Here is a 22,177-nt window from a genome sequence, read left to right as displayed (position 1 = left end):
ACGAAACCAGCGAGGGGCCAACAGAGAGGGAGAAGCAGCTCACACCAGGCACCGCAGCCACCTCTCCAGGTGCAGGAAGGCTCTGGCAGTGGGGAGGATCTCCCTCACCCTGAGCATTGGGCAGAGAACACCCCAGCAGGCAGGGGATGCGTTCCCAGCACAAGGCAGCTCGGTGCCCACCTGGCACAGCATCCCACCCCAGTGTCGGCAGGGCCTGGCCATCATCACATTACCTGGGAACCAGGGGACGGTTTTATAGCAACAGCAGAAAAATGGGCTCTGGCCATTTGAAGACAGATGCAAGATCTTAGGAGACAACGCCTGCAATTGCTGGAGAGGCTCACACATCCGCTGACCTTGCTTAAGTGCTTCCTCTTCCTCTGCATGACCCAAGCACACAAATGATTTCCGCAGGGGGCAGGGAAAGCACAGAGGGACACTCCTCTGTGCTTGCAAAGCCCCGTTGTGCTGCACAGCCTGCATCTGCTTGTTTCTGAGAGCAATGCACCCTTTCCCTGTTGCCAGCTTTGCCCAGGACAAACCCATTCCCATGCTGGCATGTGGATGAGTGCCATGCATGGCGAGCCCTGCCCCCCCAGCCCCACGGCCTCATGCTGCTCAGGTTCGGCTCGCTCCAGGGCTGACCTTAGTGGGAGTCGAGCAGCAAAGGAAGGCAGACCTCAGCCTTTGGCTCTGCAGACACATTCCATTCGAGATCTGCAGCTCATGCTTGCCGCATTTCCACGGCTCGTCTGCTGCCTTCAGTGCCCACACCACACCTCGGCCAGCACCCCGCAATCCTGGACTTTCCACCCCCCAGATCTATCTTGTTTAGCAAACTAGATCTCTAACAAACCACATTAAAGCTAATTGTATCTCCAGGAGCCTAACACAAAAATGAAGAGAACAGGGGAAACCAAGCCATTACGGTAAAAACATGCAGATTTCATTAATGCTTCAGATGCGTGTGAGCCCGGCGGAGCCCAGCGCCAGCAGAGCCCCGCCAGAGGCGCTGCGAGGGGAGCAGGGCCCTCCGCAGCCTTTGTCTTTCCATGCAGCTACAGGTGGTTCCAGTTAGCCGCTGTAATTAGATTAGCCTGCAGCACGGTCGCACTACGATTTCAGACTAATCTGCTGAGCCATCTCCCCACCACCGCCTGTCTCCAGCACTACAAACCCCAGAGCTGCACAGCCCTGCACTGCTGGGGGCACGGCGCTGCACACGGGCGGCTCCTGCAGCCTGCCAGCCCCAGTCCTGCCCTTTGCAGGCAGCTCGAGCGCTGCTGGGTTGGGTTGGGATTTCCCCCCCCCCACTCAGGAGCAAAACATAAGCAGACAACTGGCTATACTTGCTCATAATGTCAAAGCACTACAGCAAAAGGGATTCTTATTGATCTTTGTGGGCTCAGCTCCAGTTAGGAAGAAGACGATTTGAAATAGTTAACACGGCTTAAAGCTGTGTTTTTAAAGCCAGGGCAGAGGAACACAACCCGTTACCCCGCAGCACAAAGGAAGCAGAGGAGCACAGCTCCACACACAGGACTCCACTGGCTGTGGCCCCAGCCCAGCCCAGCAGGGACACCTGAGCCCTGCTGGGCCCCACATCCCCAGCACAGAGGCTCCGCAGCCCCCTGGCACCCAGCGTCTGCCCCCCTCCGAATGAAAAGACTTTTTTCTGACATTCAGATGGAATTTCCCACGTTTCAGCCCGTGCCCGCTGCTTTGGCTCCTGTACCACTTTCATCAGCTCCTGGCACTCTTGCCAACTATTTTTTTTTTTTGCTGCTACTTTTTTTTTTTTTTTTTAATAATCATGATCAGTCTAAAGTCTAAATTTTCTTCCTTCCTTTCTCTGTGCACTGTTTCACTCCTACAGCACTGGCACAGCTGCCCAGGGAGTGGTGGAGTCACCACCCCGAGAGGTGTCCAAGAACCATGGAGATGTGGCACTTGGGGACACGGTCAGTGGGCACGGTGGGCCGGGTTGGGATTGGGCATGGGGATCTGAGAGCTTTTTTCCGAGCTGTGATTCTATTGTAGGGTACACACAGGCAGTGCATGAACCCAGCTCACCCCAGCATGAAAATGGCAGAAAAACAGAAGCGGGAAGGTAGCAAGAAAGCGTGCGAGGTCCATCCCTATTGCACAGGCCAGACACAGACCTTCCACCTTCCTTCCATCAAACGCTGCCCTCTGCCACTCCAGTGAGCACCCAGGTCCCGTGGATCAGCGCATCGCCCCACGCGCACAGCGCTGCCCATGCAGAAGCCGAGTGCTGGCGGAGTGCGGGCGCCATTCCCAAAGCGAGGAAGAGGGAGAGCGGCGAGGGAGGAACGCTGCTTACACTTTCCATGCAAGGTCAAGAGATCTCGCTCGCTGTTTTCTTTTGGCAGCCAAATCAGGCCAAGAACATACAAGAGAAGCGTATCTTAAAGGCCTCAGAGGCTAGTGGAAATTTCCAGAACGTCCTGGACAAGAATGACTTACTGGAAGTAATACATAAATCAAGCAAATGAATAGTTACCAGACAGCAACATAAACAGCTGCCACGGGGATGAAATCAGACCTGCCGTGCCAAGAGGCGTCAGCCGCATCGCTGCTGCACCTTCGGGGGAAGACGGGGAAAACAACCGGAGGAAAAGCGCAGGAAGCGGCCGCCCCGGTGCTGCGCCGTGCATCCATGCTGCCAGGCACTGAGCACCACGGAGAGGCCAGCACGGCCAGCTCAGCTCTGAGCCGCCACGCCAAGCACCAGGCTGCACTTCTGGGCACAAGAGCCCAGCAGGTTTTTTCTCGCCCTCCTTTGCCAACAGCCCTCGGTTGGGCAGAGCCCCATCCTGCCGTTACTGCTGGATGTGCCATGGGAACCATCGCTGCTGACACGTGGGAAATGCTTTGGGCGGGAGATGGCAATCAGTGCCACGGCGGTAGAACACGTAAACTAGAAAACACCACCGCAGCAAAAACAGAGGGAACTAGTCGCTGCTGGCCAGGCCACAGCTGCGAATGATTAAAGATAATTAATTTTGCTAAACACACGTACACACATTTCTGCTGCAACCCCAATAATTGCTTTGACCTTTTGCAAGGAGAGGTGTGCATGCCCCAAGCAGATGCAGCTCTGCCCCACGGGCCGGACACCAGCAGCCATGCAATGCAGTGGGCGGCAGCCCAAGGTGGGCATAGCACAGGATTGTCACCAGCCCAGCCCACTGCAGCAAGCATCAGCCCAGCTGTCAAGAAATGCAAAAAAAAAAATGCTCTAAAACCTCCTGCTTTGCACCTACATTAAAGGAGAGCGGAATGATGGGGATGACATTGTAACTCTGCTAACACAACCAGTCATTTTCTCAATCAGCTCCAGCACGGCTGCTCCTGAGCTCATAGCAGCCTGTGCTGTGCTAACTCAGCTGACAGGCCAGGGAACAACAGGTTTCACCAGAGCTGGTGCATGCTGTCAGTAAAACAGCATTTGGAAGTGATGCACAGACATTCCTGGAGCATCCTTAGAAGTCTCCTGGGCACAAGGTTGGGTTTTTCAGCACTGATCCTCCTGAGAAAACACCAGTACAAACTGGTCTTGATTTTTCAGGAACAATAACTCAGCTGGATTTATCACCAAGTGCGATCAGGGCAGTGTGAGCACGTCCCAAAAAAGAAAATTAGAGGTTTCACCTATTAATGGGTCAAAGATTAACATAATAATGGCAAGTTTCCCTGGAAATGGTGTCTGCAGAACAGAGGAGGACATTGGCAGCACTGGGCACTGGTGAAGGAGCACTGACAGTCCCAGCTCACGCTGTGTTTCAGGGATGCAGCCCCAACACTGCCCACAGGCAGCACAAAGAGGTGTGAAAGTGAGAAGGGCCCACCTCCACCACTTCACCAGCTTATCCTGGCTCAGGTTCCACTTTTATGATAATTGCCATTTGCATGTGCTGTGTGAGCAGGGCTCTTACTGCTACCAGCAGTGCCAAACGAGCGGCCCAGTTTCCCTTTTCAGTAAGCAACAGCAAAACATGCAAACAAAACACGGGACAGACCTCTGTGTGACTGACACCGAGTTCTCTTGTTAGTGTAAGAGATCTCCACATCAGTACTGTGAGAAATATTTGTTAGCTCATCTGATAAAAATGCAAATCTTGATTATTCATATGTTACTTAAAAAAAAAAAGAGGAAGAAGATGAGGCAATCCCCCCCAAGAGCTGCAGCCGGGGCAGCGGGGCCCTGCCTGGCCTGCTGTGACACCACTGCTGGCTGCCCCATGCATCAGGCCCACCCAGGGCACCCAAACCCCCATGCAGGACACCCGCCCTTCTGCTCTCTGCCTCCCTGCAACCATTTGCTGCAGATGCAAAACTTCACCCACAGCTCAGACCGCCTGCAAGCCCCCCCCCAGCTGTGTGCTCTGCCAGCTCACCTACAGGGACCCCAAACCCAGTGGGATGCCATGGGGCAGGAGGAGCAGGGGCAGGACTGGGGCCGGTGCCAGCCCTCCCTATACACAGCCCTGTACCCCTGGAGCAGCACCTGGCTGTGGAGTCTGGGCTGCTGTGCCCACAGGGACATCCCACTGCCACCCCACACAACGCCCTTCCTCCATCACACACACACCAGGAGCACCCCGAGCATGGTGAGGGTGGTCAGCCCCAGCACTGCTGGAACACAACAGGCTCTGATCCCCACAGCTTCCTGCCTTTCTCCGAGATCACTTTTTTCCCATTGAACACTATAAACTGTTTCTCCTCCTAATATAGCAAGCACCACTACCACTCATTGTTTGTGTTTTGTTTTAGTTCCTTCCTCATTAAAACAGCTTGAAGCCCATTGTATTACCTGCCTCCCCGACTCCACATCTCACACTCAAATAGCACCAGGTTTTCCTTTAAATGAAAAGCACTTCAGCAGCTATGCGACTCCTTGCACATACTTGGCCGATGGGAGTACCTGGAACTGCCTTTCCCTTGGCTGCAGCCCGTGAATGCAGAAGGTTTTGAAACCGAGATCTAAACAAGCCCTTTAGTTTTTAACAGCCTTGCTGGGGAGAGTCCATGGAGCAGATACAAACACATGTCATCAGAAAGCATCTGGAGTCGTTTTTAAGCACATTTCAAGTATTGTTTATTATTTTTTCTCTGAAATAGATAACTTTGGGCTTTCCCAGATTTTCTTTTGAAAGGCTCTGCTGAGTAACAGCCCCAGCTCTGTGGGTTCTGCCCAGTCCCTCTGCGCACCCAGCGACCCAGCAGCCTTCGGGCTGGCACAAACACCTTGTGATGCTTTCACTTCCTAAGCACTAATCAAAGGTTTCCACAGCAACCGGCAGGAGCAGGAAGATGGGAAATTACAGGTCAGTTCTATCACCGAAGGCAAAAATACTATCCAGTTCCTTTGCCCTTGAAAAGTTTCAAGGTAACCTAGAAGTATTAATGAATTAAGTTGCTCCAAGGCAGAAAATACGCCCCAGAATAGTCTCCTACTGTTGCGAAGAAATATCTGTCAGTCCTTCAATCCCAGGCTCGGTCTGAACCCCCACAAAGATCTTAACCTGGCTCTGCCTGCAGCCAACGCAGCGCACTGCCACACACTGCAGGACGGCACTGGGCTGCCCACCTCCTGCTCTCCCTCTCACTCACACACAGGTTTCCACTTGGTCGTCAGCCAGATGTGACTCAACACCACATACACAAGGAAACTTTTTTTTTATCACTGTTAACTTTCAAAGGAAGTGGAAAATGGAGAGAAAAACATATCAGTCATATACGTACTTTGCCAAGTGGTTCATGAGCAAGTGCAGCATCTGCCTGTTTTTCTCCGGGAGCCGATGAACAAGGCTGTGGATCTCTGACACCCTGGATTCCTGATTCTCCAGTTCTGCATTGGAAATAAAAGATGATTCATCTCTGCATCAGGGGTTTATTATAGAAAAGGGCACGCGGGCCCAAACAGTAACCCAGACAGACATCCCAGGGACCCAAGGCTCCCAGTCCCTACCTCCAACCTACATCAGGACACGGCAGGTATTCTCCACAGCAGTTTTTCTCTTTACCAACTCCAATCAGTTGTTTGAAAAAGTAAGAAACCAATGGGCTGAACAACAGGCTGAGAGCAGATACCAGCCATATGAAAAGCCAGTTGTGATCAGGAAACAGGCTGGCCGTAACCAGAGCGTTCCTCTGACTTCAACAACGGGAAGCAGCAGCACAATCCCATCCAACGTGCTTCTAAGCACCGTGTGTGCTCGGCACAGCACCTGGGAAGGTGTCAGCCTGCGGTCTCAGGGTTGCAGATGTGTCCCAGAGCCTGAGCAGGAGCCATCCGAGCTGCGCCTGCCTCCATCCCTTCCCAGGTCACTGCCGATGTGACCGCTGGTGTGAGCCCTCCCCACCCACCGCCCCGCAGCACACAGCTCTGACAGCCGCCTGCTCCCATATAAAGCATGCTCCAGGGCAGACAAAGGAAAGGAGCTCAGACGCTGGAACCGCAACTGATAAAATCAGAACAGCGTAGGTGTTGTTTGAACAACAGCCTCGCTCACTTTAGAGGTTGATGGTCAGAAGAAGAAATACCTGCACCACCAGCTGCTGCCATCAGACAGCCCTGACCACGTGCTTTCTGTTTATCCAGAGTCCCACACGACACCCTGCCCCTTGTATCTCAATTCTTGCTCTGCTCTCCAAGATTTAAGAACAAGGGATCAGTGGGAGAGCAGCAGGGCAGAGGTTATGCTCAGCTGCTTGCAAGCCCTGTTCCTTTTCTGGCCCCATGCTGTAAACATCAACAAACTCACTTGCTGCTTTGATGAAGCTCCTTTGAAACTGGTACATCATGAGCGGCCCTGGAAGCATTCTGGAAGATAAAAAGGTATCACACACAGCACACAGTGAGTAACACCATCCTCAGAACTGTAGAAATAAAGCTCTGCAATCACCATAAATTCAGCTCTGTTTTTTGAGAGCAGAATGAAGCAGGAACAACTCTAATTGATTCCTCTCATCAGAGGATGCAAGATTTATTGAAGTACCTTCAGTTTATTCTTCCTCTCTTTTTTTGTACCATACTCAATTCATTTTTAATTTTGACATTCCTTCAGTACCACAGTAAAACAAAACTTTTGTACATCAGTGAGTCAGTGAATTCTGAGTAAGCTTAAAAATAAATTAAAAAGAGAAACAAGCTCAGTCATAAAACTTTAACAGTCACTGTTCCCATTACACTTCCCATTCTCCCTTCCACTTCCACATCCCTTCAGTGGGACGTCTTGGTGCTGCTGACATTCCTTGTTGCCTTGCAAACAGTTCAAGCTCTGGAACAAAGGTTGCCAATCATACAAAATTATGCAGTGTTTTGTGATTTTCTAGGCCGAGATCCACCGAGCTAATTATACTCATCACTCTAATTGGATTTAGCTTCTCTCTTGCTCTCCATGTCTCAAAAAAAAAAAAAAACCACCCAACAGACAGGACAACACAAAGCAAAAACCTGCAGTCACAACAGGTAGAGGCATGTTGTCGAGAACGAGATACTGACTGCTGCCAAGAAACTAACATTTCTGGAAGGCAACGCACACGATAACGGCATCAGCTTCCATATGGAAATTATTGCTTACAAAAGCTTAGCACCCAGTTCTGAGAAGGGTCTGTAACAACTGCCACGGCCCTTACAGGAGCACTGTGCTCACCTTCTCCACGCACTCCTCAGGCTGAAGCCTGCAGTGAAAGGCTCAGAGAAAAGCCTACACCAGAGCAGGGCATGTGAGAAGGAGCCCCGTCATTACATTCATGCAATATTTGCACTTGTCAGAGCTGAGAATATTCCCCCTATCCTACTCAAGCATGCCAGAGGGTCAAGGAAGAAGAATGAATTCTCTAAGGGCAGTTTCTTTGTTTATAAATGCTTTTGTTAAATAATAGGCAGTAATGCCTCTGATGATCACGGAACTGGTCCTGAAGCTGCATGACAGACCAGCCTCGCTTCCCTTACCTCAGGTACGTTTTCAGGGCACTAGTGATGGTCTTTATCTCCCATTCTGCACAGATCTCAGTTTCTGTTTCAGTGGCAGTTTTTGGATCTAAGAAAAAAAGAAAAAAAGTAAACAAGTGAACCCAAGTGAAGACAATCCCAGCTCGTACCACTCAGCACCAACAGAGCACAGCCAGCTGCATGGACACTCGTCACGTCCCATTCTCACTGCTCTTCCAAATCCCAGAGACCACAAGCTGTTCTCCAGCAGATGCTTCTCAGGAAAGCCGACTTCATCACCAGAGACAGGACATGCTCACTTGCATGGGACAAAAAAACAGCAGAAAAGAAAAACATCAGCCACGAGCAATGAGCCTGGCAGCTGGACTCCAAGCGCGGCACTAAACAGGGGACAGGGGACTGCGGCAGTCAATGACAGCGGTGATGGCACTGCACAGACACGACTCAGAAGATGACAACCACAGATCCCTGCAGGACTCAGCAGAGAAATTACAGCCCTGACAGGGCAGAGGTCCCTGCCCTCCAGCCACGTGCAGCACCAGTCGCACACCAGTGCCTGCACTGTCCACGCTCGGTGACCACGCACCATAAACAAAATGGGTGACACTGCTCCCGACTCTTTGCTAACAATTAGTAACAGACAGCTTAGAAACCACCAGCACACCGACACAAACCAGCCTGGCCATGGGCATCTCACACCAGCACTTAAAGGCTCAGAGTGCCGGAGCAAAGAGCACAACCCTGCACAACAGCAGTGAGGGACACACTGGGCACTGCTGGGCAGGAGGCAGCAGCAGGACACAGCCACCCTCTGACCTCAGTGAAACCACGGGAGACCCCTCCAGACCTCAGGAGAAACAGCAGTAGGACCCTTCGGCAACACAGGACCACATCCTGCCTGCAGGCTGAGCCCCACGGCCAGGCACTGCTGCTGGGTGCAGCTGCCAACACCACCAGGTGCCAAAGGCAGCTCTGCAGTACCTTCACCTCACAGACACGCATAACGTGCTTTTGAATTTTAAAGCAACAGGTAAACATAGTGGAATTTTAAAATGAATTAAAATAACGCACTGAATAAGAGTTAGAATTTCCCTCAGTTTAATTTACAAATAGAGGAACTCCTGAAAAAGTAACCATTGGAGAAATCACAACCGAACGCCATCCTTCCCTCTCGATGCCAAGGCAACTTCCCACTGCACGACCTTCCTAAGGAGGCAATCTCACAGATTAAAGATAAGCCCACCACAAGAAAAAGGCAAACAAGAGCCTAAAAACAAACCAAAAAAACATCTTTTTAATGGCAAGGCCTTTGGTGGAGCTGAGCCAACAGCTCCCAGCCAGACGTCTTTTCGAAAGGTCATCCAGGAGTTGTTAAATACGGTTCATGGAACAGCAGGTGATGTTGTATGGCTGCTCACATGCAAAGACTCTGTGCTGATAAGCAGCTCTCCCTGACCTTCACGCTTACCAGCCCGCACACAGCTATGGCAGTGCAGTACAGAGGCAGCATCTGTCTGCCAGGTAAATGATGGATGCAGCTGGCAGCACACGGGAACTCCTGTGCTCACAAGGGCAAACCTCCATACGAACCAGAGTAAACGTGAAATAGCGCCCATAAAAGCACCCAGCAGGCCCAGTGCAGTGTTAACCCCGAGGTTCCCCACTGCTGTCATTACTGCTCTGCTGTCTCTTGGTAGGCGCAGAAGGAAGCATTTTGCCCACGCCATGACACTCCAGCACCACTTCCCACTTCTGTCCGATGGGAGCTCATTCTGCACAGTTACAAATGCCACACAGGATGTTTGTCCTGCTCTCTATGGGCTGCAGAGCAAAGGAATTCACTGCTTAAAGCCTCACGTGTGGGTACATGAAGAAAGAAGAGGAAGCGGCACATCTCCAGATCTAAATCATAAAGAAAATAGAACGTGTTGTCTGTCTTTGTCTTTTGTTTTCCAGTAGTGTCTTTGCACTTCCGGTGACCATACAGGTGCTGGGGGCAGGACATGGGCTGGCAGCAGGAGCCCACACTGGGCAGACAGCCCCAGCCCAGCCCAGCAGCCCCAGCAGCCTCCTGCTGCCCAGCACTGCCCCTGCCCAAAGCCCGTTCTCATGGAACTTCTCCATCTATTTCCTGGGGACGGAGAAAGCTGCTGCCATAAGACAGATGGTTTCAATTCCACACTAATTTCTGCACGATGAGAGGAAGTGCCCGGAGCACAAGCTCATCACCCAGCCATAATTCCCACCCATCCTTGGGTGGCTGGAGAGACTTCCAGAACAGCCGTAAGACATTGTGTGACAGCAGCTACAACCTGGAGGACGTCTCACCCACCGCCCTGTGCAGCAGAGACAAGTCCAGCCCACCACTCAGCCCAGAGCAGCTACAGCATCAGCGCCCTGAGCAGCACGCCCTTCCACCAGGGCTCCAAGTGACCGAGCTCTATCGGCTGGGTTTTGTCCTCAATTCAGCTGCCCCCACAAGTCCCCCACACACTGCCCGCTCCACCTCGAGCTCCTACAAGGCCACGGGCTCTGCCCAAGCCCGGCTGTGCCACCCCTGACCCCGGAGTGCTGCAGCACAGCACGGCCACAGCCTCTGCAAAGCAGCCAGGGCCCTCCCAGCAGTGTCACTTACATCAGCCGCCGCACGCTGAAACTCAATCTTTTTGCCATTTAAACCCCGTGTGAATCACTGATGCTGCCCACATTCATTTCTAAATATAAGGGGAACCTGGAGTGGCAAGCAAAATCTGGCTTTGCCTTTTCACGAGGGTTGTACAAACACAAACTTTTGAGCCGAGCAGCTACCTTCAGCACAGTGAACAAGAGGGACCAGCACAGAACACAAGAGGCTTTGACAACTGACACACTTCAGTTCAACACTTCCCTTGCAGACAGCCCAAATGCTGGTTCCACATAAGGACGGTTTCGCTGGTTTAGCTGTTGCTGATTGAGAGAAAGGTGGGGAGAGCTGGGTCTGCAGAGAGTCCTGGTGATGGGGGGCCCTCAGGGGAGGAAGCTGCCAACGCCCAGCAGGCACTCCCTGCGCACACCCGCCTCTCCTCGGCCTCCCAGCACCGACAGCTAATGAAGACACGCCACGACAGAGAGAAAACACTGACTGTATATCACCACGTTATGAGACACGAGGTCAACAGCTGAGTGGCTTCGGTCACTGAGAAGATAATGGATGCTGGATGGTGTCCAAAACTTTGAATCCCTCCCAGCTCCAAAGAGCTCTTAAAACAAGCAAGGTTTGCCATCTGTCACAGCCTCAGAGCCTCTAATCAGAACTGATGCAACCATGAGGCCGATGGCACGGAGCTCGGCCATGGGAGAATAGAGCAGTTCAGTCACCTTGCAGCTCTCGAGATGATACACACTGCTACGAAGCCACAGGCAGAGGACCTGGCACGGCAGAGCTGCCATGCTGCACGGCACCCAGGCCCTGGCCTATTTTTATCAGTGGGCAGCAATGCTCTTTAAATGATGCTCTAACGCAACAGTGCCAAATGTGTGCACCATGAGACAGAGCTGGCTTATCTGCGTGGCCAGCAGGACGTACTCACATGCTCCAGAGCCTATGCCAAACTCCTACTAATAAAAGAAAAACAGGCAGTCAGTAGCTCTTGTGACTGCGGCGAACTTTCCAAATGCCAGAGCATAACTGATGCAGACGTGTCCCCTTGCGTCAGGAGAGAGCCGAGGGCTGTGATTTAGACCTTACCCTTCTGGTTCCTAATAGTCTCTCTGGATTACCAATTTTGAGGACGTTAGTGCTGACATCGGCAACAGCCACCAGGGGCTTTGCTCACAGAGAGCTTCAGTGGTGGGAAAAGGAGGAGGAATAGGGATGAAAGGAGGAAAGACATTCAGAATGGAACACAATGGCCTAAAACTTTTTGCAAGGAGAAATGCATAGGGGTTGCTGAGTGCTGCTGGGCAGCAGCTCTGTGGCTGCACGCCGGGGCCATGCTGTCAGCACCAGGCTCTGCCACAACCTGACCTGACAGCTCCTCTGCTCCCGAGCACCCACAGCTGTGGGGCCCAACGCCTCAGGCATGAGAAAACGCATGCTCGAAAGCTTTGAGCAAGCCTATGTTAAAACAGGCACAGGAAGGTCCAAGGAGAAAGTCAGAGCCACAGCATGCAACATGCAAGAAAATAATTAAAAAGTATTCCAGGAACGCTGCGGGAGCTATGAGATTAAAAACCAAAGCTTTCAGCTCCTCCTTCTAAGATTTTAGTTTGCATTTGGGAAGGATGCCAAAATTTGTAGCGCATGTGAGTAGGACATCAGTGACCACAACAGAAAACTTGTTAGAGCAATGCTCTCCACAAGTCCTACCTCCACAACCTGCCAGTAGTGCCCTGGGACCTCCGGGCCTCTAACAGCATGTGGTCCTAAGGGCACAGTCACCACGATTAGGTACCCGGACAGGAGCCTCCGTTCTTGGTTTAGAAGACTTCGAAGCAGCACAGCCTACTTGCCCATAACAAAATATAAGCTACTTACCCATTAATATACCCAACAGCTTTTGAACTCTAGAGTTTACTCCAACAATTCTGTAGAGTCCTTGCTCATTGATCCCTGGAAAAAATAAAGCGTTTATTAGGAGAACGTCAAAAGAGCTACTAACATTTATTTCACTTCTTTGGGTCTTCCAACAGCAATAATTAAATATTCCCACTGACTGCATACAAAATTATAGAAGAGGGTAAAAATTGGTTTTGATTTCAGGGCTTTCGTGTATTGATTAAAAGTAATGACCCCAATTAGCTCAAGAATCAAAAATCCAAGGCCACCGTGCCGCACCACACTAGCAGTGAGGGAGTGTGGCTGCACCACGAAGGATCTGCACACAGTGCACACCTGAAAGGCAATTCTAGAAAAATTGTACTAGGCCAAGTTCTTCAGGTTTAGGTCTGAGCCTTTTCCATGTTCTGCATGGAGGACTGAAATGCACATCTGTTTGTCAGCCATAGGAGAGGAAATGCTTTGTTATTACTGCATGGGGGCAGGCTCTGGCGCAGCCTGTAGCTCTGTGTTGCACCTCCTGACTCAGCCCCATCCATCCCCGTTCTCACCACCAACCCAGGCCACCCGGCAGCGCACATCGCAGCACGCTGTGTGAGCACATCACAGCAGTTATCTGATATGGGATTCACAGGGTTAACAAATCATTTTTGTTCATGAAAAGAGCAGGTAAGCAAACGCTGCGCTATGAACAGATGCAGCGCCTTCCCCCAAACCAGACCATCTGGTGAAGCGCTCTACCTCTCGTTTCAACAGCGTGTATGCATTTCTTGATGATGCTGAAGCCGATATTATCCAACTGGGCAGCTGAAAGGGAAGAGAGGAGAGAAGTGACAAACACCCCGCGGAGGGACGGCTTCCCACCGTGCACTGCTCACCCTGCAGCCATTCACAGCATTCACAGCAACGCTGTACCCTGCTCAGACGGGGGGAAGGAAAAGAAGATAAATGAGGTGCTCGCAGAGGAGAGACATGAGCACAGCATTGTACCAGGTGTAGTGTGGTGAGCACACAACCCTCAGCCATCACTGCAGCCTCCGCACCGCCCTGATCCTCACCTCCCGCATCTCTGCGCCCAGCAGCCACGGCTGTGCCGGAGATTTATGGCTACAGCTGGTCAAAACGTGAACCTAGGGGAGATATCCCAATGAGACCTTTGTCTGCAAAGCTGACACTAGGTTGCTTGTGAATAAAAAAGGGGAATCATATATTTTTGACACAATAAATCCTTGAAAACCGCACAGAACAGCTTGCTTGATCTGAGTTGCTGGCAATTCCTATAAATCCTTTCCACGTCCACCCAGCTAACCAAGCCCCTGACACTGCTGCAGAGGGCTGCACCGACACCTGGGAGCGACCCAGACGAAGACGTCCAGCATCCCCACCACATTCTCCAGCAAGGAGTTGCACAGTTCTCCCAGGGCCACCTTATGCAAGGACTGCACAATGCTGCTGACCGTCATCCTGACAGGGAGGGCTCTGGGGCGAGGAAAGCCACAGCAATATCTTAAAAGCAGAGGACATCAATGACTTCTGCACAGGCATGAGGAACTGTCATGTTGGAAGAGACAACACCGTGCCTTGTCTAGAGGCCAAGAGGAGCAGAGCAGAGCCCAGGGCTGGCAGTATCCTCACAGCAAGGCACATGTGATTTTACTCCTTTCCTTCTCCCTGCTCAAATCGTTTATTTAAACACAGATTTGCACTTGGTTCATGACAAGCTTCCAGTCCACTGGCTGCCTATGCCTTGCATGGGGCCAGCCCTTGCTAATCACTCCTTTTGAGTTCCCTGCTGGTATTGTTACATGATGAATGGCACAAAAACCTGAAACAGTAAAACAGGTCTATTATATTTTTCTGGGCAAGCACAGTGGAGCGCTGAGCCAACGTAAGCACACAGGCTGGAGGATTCCTGTGCTGCAGGATGTACAAACATCCCAAAGCTCCAGGGTGCTCTGCTCAGCACCAGGGGGGTTCTCAGCACAGCTCCCAGCCGCCCTGCAGGCACAGTCACAACAAAGGCAACGCAGCACCCATCAGAGGGACACAGCCTGCAGCACCCTGATCACCACAAAGCACTGCACTGGGGTGCCTGAGGAGCAGGAAACTGTAGTGTGGAAACCCTTCTGTACAGACAGACCCAGCTCAGCAGGGCTTCCTAGCACTAACTTAGTTCCTGATCTTTTGGTATCCCTGCACAGTGCTGTCCAGCCATCGCAGCTCACCATTCCAGGCTCACACACTCTAAGTTCCAACCATTCCCACAGTGCAGCAGTTTCCCTCAGCCCGTGGGATGCTTGAGGTTGAGCACAAGCACCAGTCCCATTCCCTGCATGCCCCACCACAGGGCCCAGCAAGGGCTGAGTTCACACCTCACTGTGCTGCTTGGCCACAGCAGAGGGGAGAAACAGGAGCAGTCTTTCCGGATGGAAACGACTGAGCATAATCCTCCCAAGTAGATGAATAAGCTCTCCAACTCGTTGTTGAGCTCTGGATCAGGAAAGGTCGGGGATTTATTTGCAGTAGTTATATCCAGAAATAATATCTGATTAAATATCCAAAGTGCCTTTATTCATCTTTAAATTTAACTTTTAATGAGCATCATAAAAGCTTGATTTTCCTCTCACAGAAGCAGCCTCCCTTCATCTCATTCATTTACCCAATGATTCCGACCTGCACCACACAGATGAAAGTCAGATTTGTATCCACTGCAGCCCTGACCCTCATGCTGGCTCCACTCACTCCAGCAGCAGAATGGTCGGTAGCTTTGGGCTTGGGCTGTTTGGTGACGTCTGCAGGCTGGGAGCGCTGAGGAAGGAAGGAGCTGCAGACCAGCCTGCCTTTAGGGGCTGCACAGAGAGGGAAGGCAGCAGTGAAGAGCAAACTCTCAGACCCACCAGAGAAAAGCACAGCCTATCTGCACTCTTCACAACAGGCATCCCCAATCCCCATCCTATATATTTAAAACAGCCTCTCCACCATAACTGGCAGCAGATCTGCAGCCTTCTATTAGCAGGGCTGGTAGCGTTGTACTCTGCCCACAAAGCAAAGCCTACACCCTTCCTCCCCTTATTCCCCTGTCCATAGAAGCTCTTGCTCCCCACGGGACAGACGTAAAACACAGCCTCCAGTCCAAGATACGCATCACAGGCTCTTCGTTCCAGAGCAACATTTCAGAGCACTACTGAGATGCAGTATTCATACCATAATCCAGCAGAGAAATATCTAAAATCAGAAAGGTGATGCATATCATTTGTACTACCAGTGCTGCACACACAAATATTTATCTGACCTTCGTGTAACATCATATTCCCAGTGCTACTGAGCTGGTCTCATCCTGTCCTATTTTTGCCTACCAGATTATTTCTATTTAATCCACTAATTCTTCTACTTTATGCTGATCTGGTATTTCAGAGCATCAGTGAAGGGGCACGAAGACAGCTAGCTCTGCTCAGCCACATGTAACCCTGCCGGCTCCAGATGTGTACGCATCAGCCAAGGCAATGCAAGGCCAAAGCCAGCTCCCCTGCATTCCCCACTACACAATTCTGTGTCATGTAACAAAGTGCCATCATGATGACGATCATTAACCTTTTTCAAACACCACTGTGGTTTTAAAAGCCACAGAGGAGAAAGAAACCAAGAAGTGGAGACCAGAGAGAAATGAGTTTTCAGTCTTAGACGCCTCAAAGCACCAGAGATGCCAAGCTGTGGGGAACAAGGACCACCAGGAAGGGGCATGCTTCCATCCTGAACAGATGGAGAATCACGTGGATGTGAACAAAGGAGGTGAAAGCAGTGAGCAGAGGAAGAGGACAGACTCTTCAGCAGGGTCTGCTAGGATAGGACAAGGGGAAATGAGCTCAAACCGAAAGAGGAGAGATTGAGATTAGACATAAGGAAAACATTTTTTACAAGAAGGGCAGTGATGCACTGGCAGGGTTGCCAGAGAGATGGTGGATGCCCATTGGAGACATACAAGGTCAGGATGGGCCAGGCTGAACACCTGACTGAGCTATAATGTCCCTGTTCATTGCAGGGCAGTTGGACTAGATGACCATTAAAGGTCCCTTCCAACTCAAAAGATTCTATGATTATTTCCACAGAGCAGAGCAAGTCCCCTTCATTTGCGAAGCAGTGCATCTCAATTCACCCAGCTCTAGCAGTACACTGATACCCACTCAGCCCCCAGCACTCTGCATTGCTTCCTCCCACCTCCCAGACCAGATTAAGATAAATCACCCTGCAGGCTGATGGCCATCTGGCCACACAGCAGGATGTAAAATCCAAAAGCTCTGTAAAATTAGATAGTGGCCGAAAAGCAGACCTCACTATAGCACTCCAAGTCTCGTTCTCTTTCAGACCAGCATAAGTAAGAGCAGGAAGCAGAGTTATATAGGTTCTCAGGGTCAGGCATTGCATCCGGACTCCATTCGATCATTACAGTCATTTCAAGTCCTTATAGGAAGCTCCTGTAACAAGGGCTCCGTGGCACAGAGCCAGCCTCCAAATCAATTCGAAGTGGGGCTGGTGAGGTCAGCAGCTTGCTGCAGACATGGTTCTAATGTGCTAAAGCACAGCCAGGTGTCAGAGCACAGCAGCAGCAGTTTGTTCATAGACACGTGTGAAATTATTGCCACCAATCTGTGCAGGAGCAGCCCTAACCCTGGGGTCCCAACTCACCACAAAGCTGCGCTGTGGTTGGGTCTGCAGAGCAGAGACACGGAGATGTTCTCATTTTTCAGATGGGCAATCACCACAGACAAGATACTGAAAGACGTGCAGCTTTGCCACAGCCCCCTGGGCTGATTAAACCTCAGTATTTGTTTGGTGAAGGCGAGCAGGGAGAAACTTGGCATTCGGTCTTTGCCTGAGCCTCCCTACCCTTTGCCAAATGCTGAACAGCCTCAGAGCACAGCACGACAGCAGCATGGGCTGCATTACCACCAGAGCTGTACACACACAACTTCCCAGAGCTGCTGGGGGCTGGGAGCTGGCCCAGGGAGGCTGCCTGCAGCCAGGACGAACCGGTGAAATGCTCAAAGCCCCAGCATGCCCCAGGTCCCACCCTGGGCAGGAGAACCCCAGGCAGCCCCTTCCCAAAGAAACCCTAGGTAAGCATTCAGGAGCCTCTACATGGCGCCTGCTGCAAGCCTGGCAGCTGCAATCCTGGATGAGACAACACAAACGACCTTGGGAAAGCCACGAGCACATCTGACTTGTGCTCTTCCCATCGCCAAAAGCGCTGCTCTGCAGGATGACTGCAGTGCAACTACCCAGCCCCACAAGGACTGCCGGCTGACAGCACGTAAGATGGGAAGGCCACAGCCTGACAAGCGCTTCTTTCAGAAGCAGGGATTGCTTCACTGCTCCTCCTCCCTCCCCGCCCCCATCCCAAACGTTTCCCTGCTTTTGCATCACCCCTCCATAAAGTTTAGAAAACGGTTATTTAACAGCTCCTTGAGCCAAATCAGCACATACTGTCCTGGCACAGCCAGGGGTTGTGTGTAGGGAACACACAGCAGTGACAATTAATGGCCAGATTAGGACAGAATTGAGCAAGTCCTGTTCTCTGACCCTAGAAACCATATTTTGATTCTCTGTAAAACTGAGAAAACATTGAAGTGCACTACACAGACTTCACATTCAGTGAGGGCATTCTCTGTGCTGCCCCATGGGTGTGAAGGCCAGTGATTAACCCTCCGAGCATCACCTGGGCTGCACAAAACCAAAAAGACGACATGAAAGACCAACATGGAAGGGAGAAGCCACATCACAGAGAGCAGAAGTGAGGAAGTGACTGTTCCATGCAAGGGCTGAAAATGGGTGTGAGGAAAATTATTTGCAAATTATACCTATTATTGTGAGAAAAATGCCCTGATTGAGGCAGCACAAAAACAAACAATTTACTAACCAGCAGTGTGGGTCATGCTCTTGCATGACCAATGACTTTCGGGGAAGGAATCAGTTCTGAATGTTGCAATTATGGCAATTCTGACCTACTGGGAAGTGGCTCAATGAAGATCTTTGAAACAAAGGACCTGAGAGCCAGGACCAGGTACAACTACTCATCTAGGAGGAGAAACAACTGCTGTCTTGACTCAGGTCTTTGATTGCACGAAGTACAGGAAAAATAGCCTCGCTTTTTGTTGGATTTTTTTTGTTTGTTCTTAAAGGGGTGCTGTTGACAATTTCAATCAGGTAAGAGCTCCACAGTCTTTACATTTGTGTTCCACTTTCCCCTTGGAAAAAGCAAGCTCATCCTCCAGGCTCTGGTTCTGCCAGGAAAGCTGCTACTGACTGCAGGATGCCACCAGCACCCCTGCTGCAGCAGATGGAGGAGCCCGCTCACTTCTCACACGGTTTGCTTAAAGAAATATACACGTATACATATATATACTTACTGCCTTCACTTTGATTGTCCTTGTTCGAGTTGTAGACCTGGAAAACACAAGAAGAAAGTCTCATGAAGAAGCTGGCTGCAGCTGGAAGCGACTTGGCCTCAGGATCCCCCCCAGCCAGACCCCCAGGCCGGCACAGTGCTCCCTGCTCAGGACGGCACAGTGCAGCAGCCAGAGCTGTACCAACAACCAGAACACTTTCCAAAAAGAACTGTGGACGAATGGGACAGGCTGGGTGGGAATGAAAACTTCATGGGCTTTGAAACAAAACAGAGGTGGGCATTCTATTCTTCTGAGGTCTTCTCAAACACATAAAGGACATAACCTTAGAGCAAAGCCAATGACTCCCCTTATATCTTATGGGCATTACAGTAGCACCTGGGGTGTGCATGCTGGGCAAGGAGCAGGGAATCAGAATCATAGAATCAGGGAGCCGTTCCCACTCACGTGTACCTACAGGTGAGTAAATGAGTCAGGCAAAGAGGAAAGGAAACATCATGAATTCACAGAGGAGCTGAACTGCAGCAGGACGAGCTGCCCTCAGCACTGTGATGGCATCCCACGTCTGAATGCTGCCCCTCACCCTCCTGTCCTGAGCACAATTACAGCCAGGCTACTTCAGATACTTTACTGGGTAGAAGCAAACAGGGGAAAATGTCAACGGAGGGCATTAATCACAGTTTAAGCATGGTTTAAAAGACCAGCATAATGAAAACCATGGCTGAGGAGGTCAGCCTTCAAACAGGTTGTGCTTCTCAACCTCAACAGATGAAGATGGTTAAAGAAAAAACAACAGAAGTCCTTCACCAACACAGAGCCTAAACTGAAACGCACACACAGCACTCTGTCAGCATCACAAGGTGGAGCCGAGTGTGGCAGCATCCACTGTAGCAGGAAGAAATGCCTGTATAGGCTGCTAAACAAAGCCATCAGCGTGCACACCCTTCCTCTCGCAGGGAACAAAGCTGGGAGCCCTCTTCCAAGGGACTGCTCTGATTTAACCACATGCTGAGTCCAGAAATAGCAGGTGGGGAAGGAAAGTTTCCAGCAGCACTGTTGATAGCAACGCACAACGCAGCAATGAGCAGAGCATCCGGGAGAGCAGGGTGGCAGTGAGGCCCTGAGCCACCATCATGCAGCAAAGGACATGCCCCAGTTAGGGGTCCCAATTAGTGACATTAACCCCAAGGACGTGGAGATCCACAAGCAGCTCCTGGGCGCTGCAGTCCAGGTGTTTCCCAGGCTCCAAAACCAACCCTTCCTGCAGCATTCCCAAGGAACACCTTCCCCAGCTGCCCCCCAGGGATGGGTCTGTGCAATACAAGGTGAAGTGGGGTTTTTGTTTGCAGAAGAAAGGCCATCATCCACATCTGGAAACTGGGGGATGATTCAGCAGCAAAAACAGCCAGGGTCAGCAAGTGAGTTTTCCTCCAGGAACAGCATTTGTATCAAGAAAATAAGTGAAAAGAGGGAAGGAAGCACACAGCAGGCTTTCCACCAGTGGGGCCGCCTTGTAGCCGTGGCCATGAGGTCAGCTCTCCAGTAAGATGTATTCCCCTCCAGCCTCAGTCTCACCACTGGAGACTTGCTGAAGGGAGCACAGACATGGGCTGAGAGGAGTCCGACCCACCGGGGGCTTGCAGGGCGTCGGACCCCTCCTCAGGTCACCACTCACACTACAAGCGCCCTGCTGCAGCTGAGCACTGCATAGAACAGAAGGGCAAGTCAGGCATTATGCTCCATCCAGCAGGAGCATAACTGCCATACCTATCCCAGAGGAGCTGGACACCAGCACCCTGCTGTGCCCAGGGCTGTGGTCCATGCCCAGCCACCTCCTGCACAGTGACACCAGCTCCTGTCTTGGGATCCCACGCAGCTTCAGTGCCTGCTGTCCTGCGCTCTGCCCGCACTGCCCAGCTCTCTGGGACTGCTCCTGCAGCTCCAAGTGATGGTGCACAGCACCACAGCTCCAGGGGGAAATGTGTCTGCCTGCATATTTGTTCTTCCAGTTTGGTTAAGCAAAACCACAAAGAGGTTATTAATCATCAGACTGTTCTTTACAAAAAGGGAAAGGACAGACAAGGAAACACAACGCACTCGTGCCATTAATTGCAAAGTATGCACACGCTATAAAGGAAATTTCATCCAGAGGTCAACTATGCAACCATTAAACAAGGAGATGCTGTCATCCTACACCCACCTTGCTCAGGACAAACCTTTTATCCACGTCAGTGGTAATGCATTAACACCACTCTACAACATCAAGCTTTTAACTAAGCCCCAGTTCTGTAACATCCTCCCCTTTTCCAAAACAATGCTACTTTGTAAAAGAAACCCTTTTGCTGTACCACCTAAAGCCTTCTAAAGAAGGAGATTTTTGGGACAAGAGTTCCCAAGGGGTGGCCAGCAGGGACCAGCTCAGGGCCTCGGCATGGCAACGTTCATTCAGCCCCATTTGATTCCATAGGCATCAACACCCCATACTTCCAAAACAGCCTTGGTAATACACAGGGCCAACAGCACAAGATGCTAAGATCTGGCCTCACACTCAGCTTCCCAGCAAAACGGTGCTGAATTCTAAGGAGGTCCTTGCTATTCACCATGCCCAAGTCCGCATTGATTGCTGGCACAAACCAACTTACAAGCTGTTCTGATAGGAGTGCATGTTCCACCTGCACCATCCCCTATAATTCCACCACACCCCACCCACCTTGCAGCTGTGGCTAATAAAAAAAAAAAAGCTAAATTGTAGATATTCTTTATCAAAAATCCTCTAAGATCCATCATTCATATCCTAAAATTCTCCTGCAGTCACCATTTGTAGCCTGATAGCAGCTTCTGCTTGCACACAAGGAAATCAGCAAGAATCTAATTCACCAGTTTTTACAACCTACTCCTATGTAAATGGCACAGAGCAGCAAGCACAGAGCCAACAGCTAACAAGTGCCTGCCTGTGGGCTGCTTGGGGTGAAGCTGGATTGTGGGTAAAGAAAAGGAAAAAAGTAGTAAGTAAGTTGGGGTTTGGAAGGGGAACTAAGAAAAGAAGGTGTTGAGTAATTTTATGTTTATTTCCTCATTTCAGGTTTCACACTGGTTTGGCCACGAAGTCTACCAAGCTCCACCATAAATTAACTGTGCTTTCACATGGCAGTTGCGTGTTTGCACACAGCCTTGCAGAAAACAGCTACATTCCATAAACAGAAAAGGGTTTTACTTTAAAATCAAAATGGCCCAAACAAAGCCATAAACCTTGGA

The 22,177-nt window shown here is 50.9% G+C and overlaps 1 protein-coding gene across 3 annotated transcripts in view; it reads right to left on the bottom strand.

Annotated features, from left to right (window-relative positions):
- The window catches only part of ARHGAP26 (Rho GTPase activating protein 26), a 103,630-nt gene that overhangs the window by 37,904 nt on the left and 43,549 nt on the right, over window positions 1-22,177 (bottom strand). For all 3 annotated transcript variants that reach the window (XM_031598500.2, XM_090150695.1, XM_031598499.2), the window contains exons 12-17: window positions 18,926-18,962; window positions 13,263-13,328; window positions 12,501-12,575; window positions 7,985-8,072; window positions 6,792-6,850; window positions 5,770-5,875 (exon numbers count right to left, since the gene is read on the bottom strand). In XM_031598500.2, coding sequence (XP_031454360.1) covers window positions 5,770-5,875; window positions 6,792-6,850; window positions 7,985-8,072; window positions 12,501-12,575; window positions 13,263-13,328; window positions 18,926-18,962 — 431 coding nt within the window. The remainder of the gene's footprint in view (window positions 1-5,769; window positions 5,876-6,791; window positions 6,851-7,984; window positions 8,073-12,500; window positions 12,576-13,262; window positions 13,329-18,925; window positions 18,963-22,177) is intronic.

The sequence above is a fragment of the Phasianus colchicus genome, chromosome 15 (genome assembly GCF_987193195.1).
Source record: "Phasianus colchicus chromosome 15, bPhaCol1.hap1.1, whole genome shotgun sequence".
Lineage (NCBI taxonomy): Eukaryota > Metazoa > Chordata > Aves > Galliformes > Phasianidae > Phasianus > Phasianus colchicus.
Note: the sequence above shows the minus strand (reverse complement) of the source record. Positions and strands in the feature narration are given on the sequence as shown.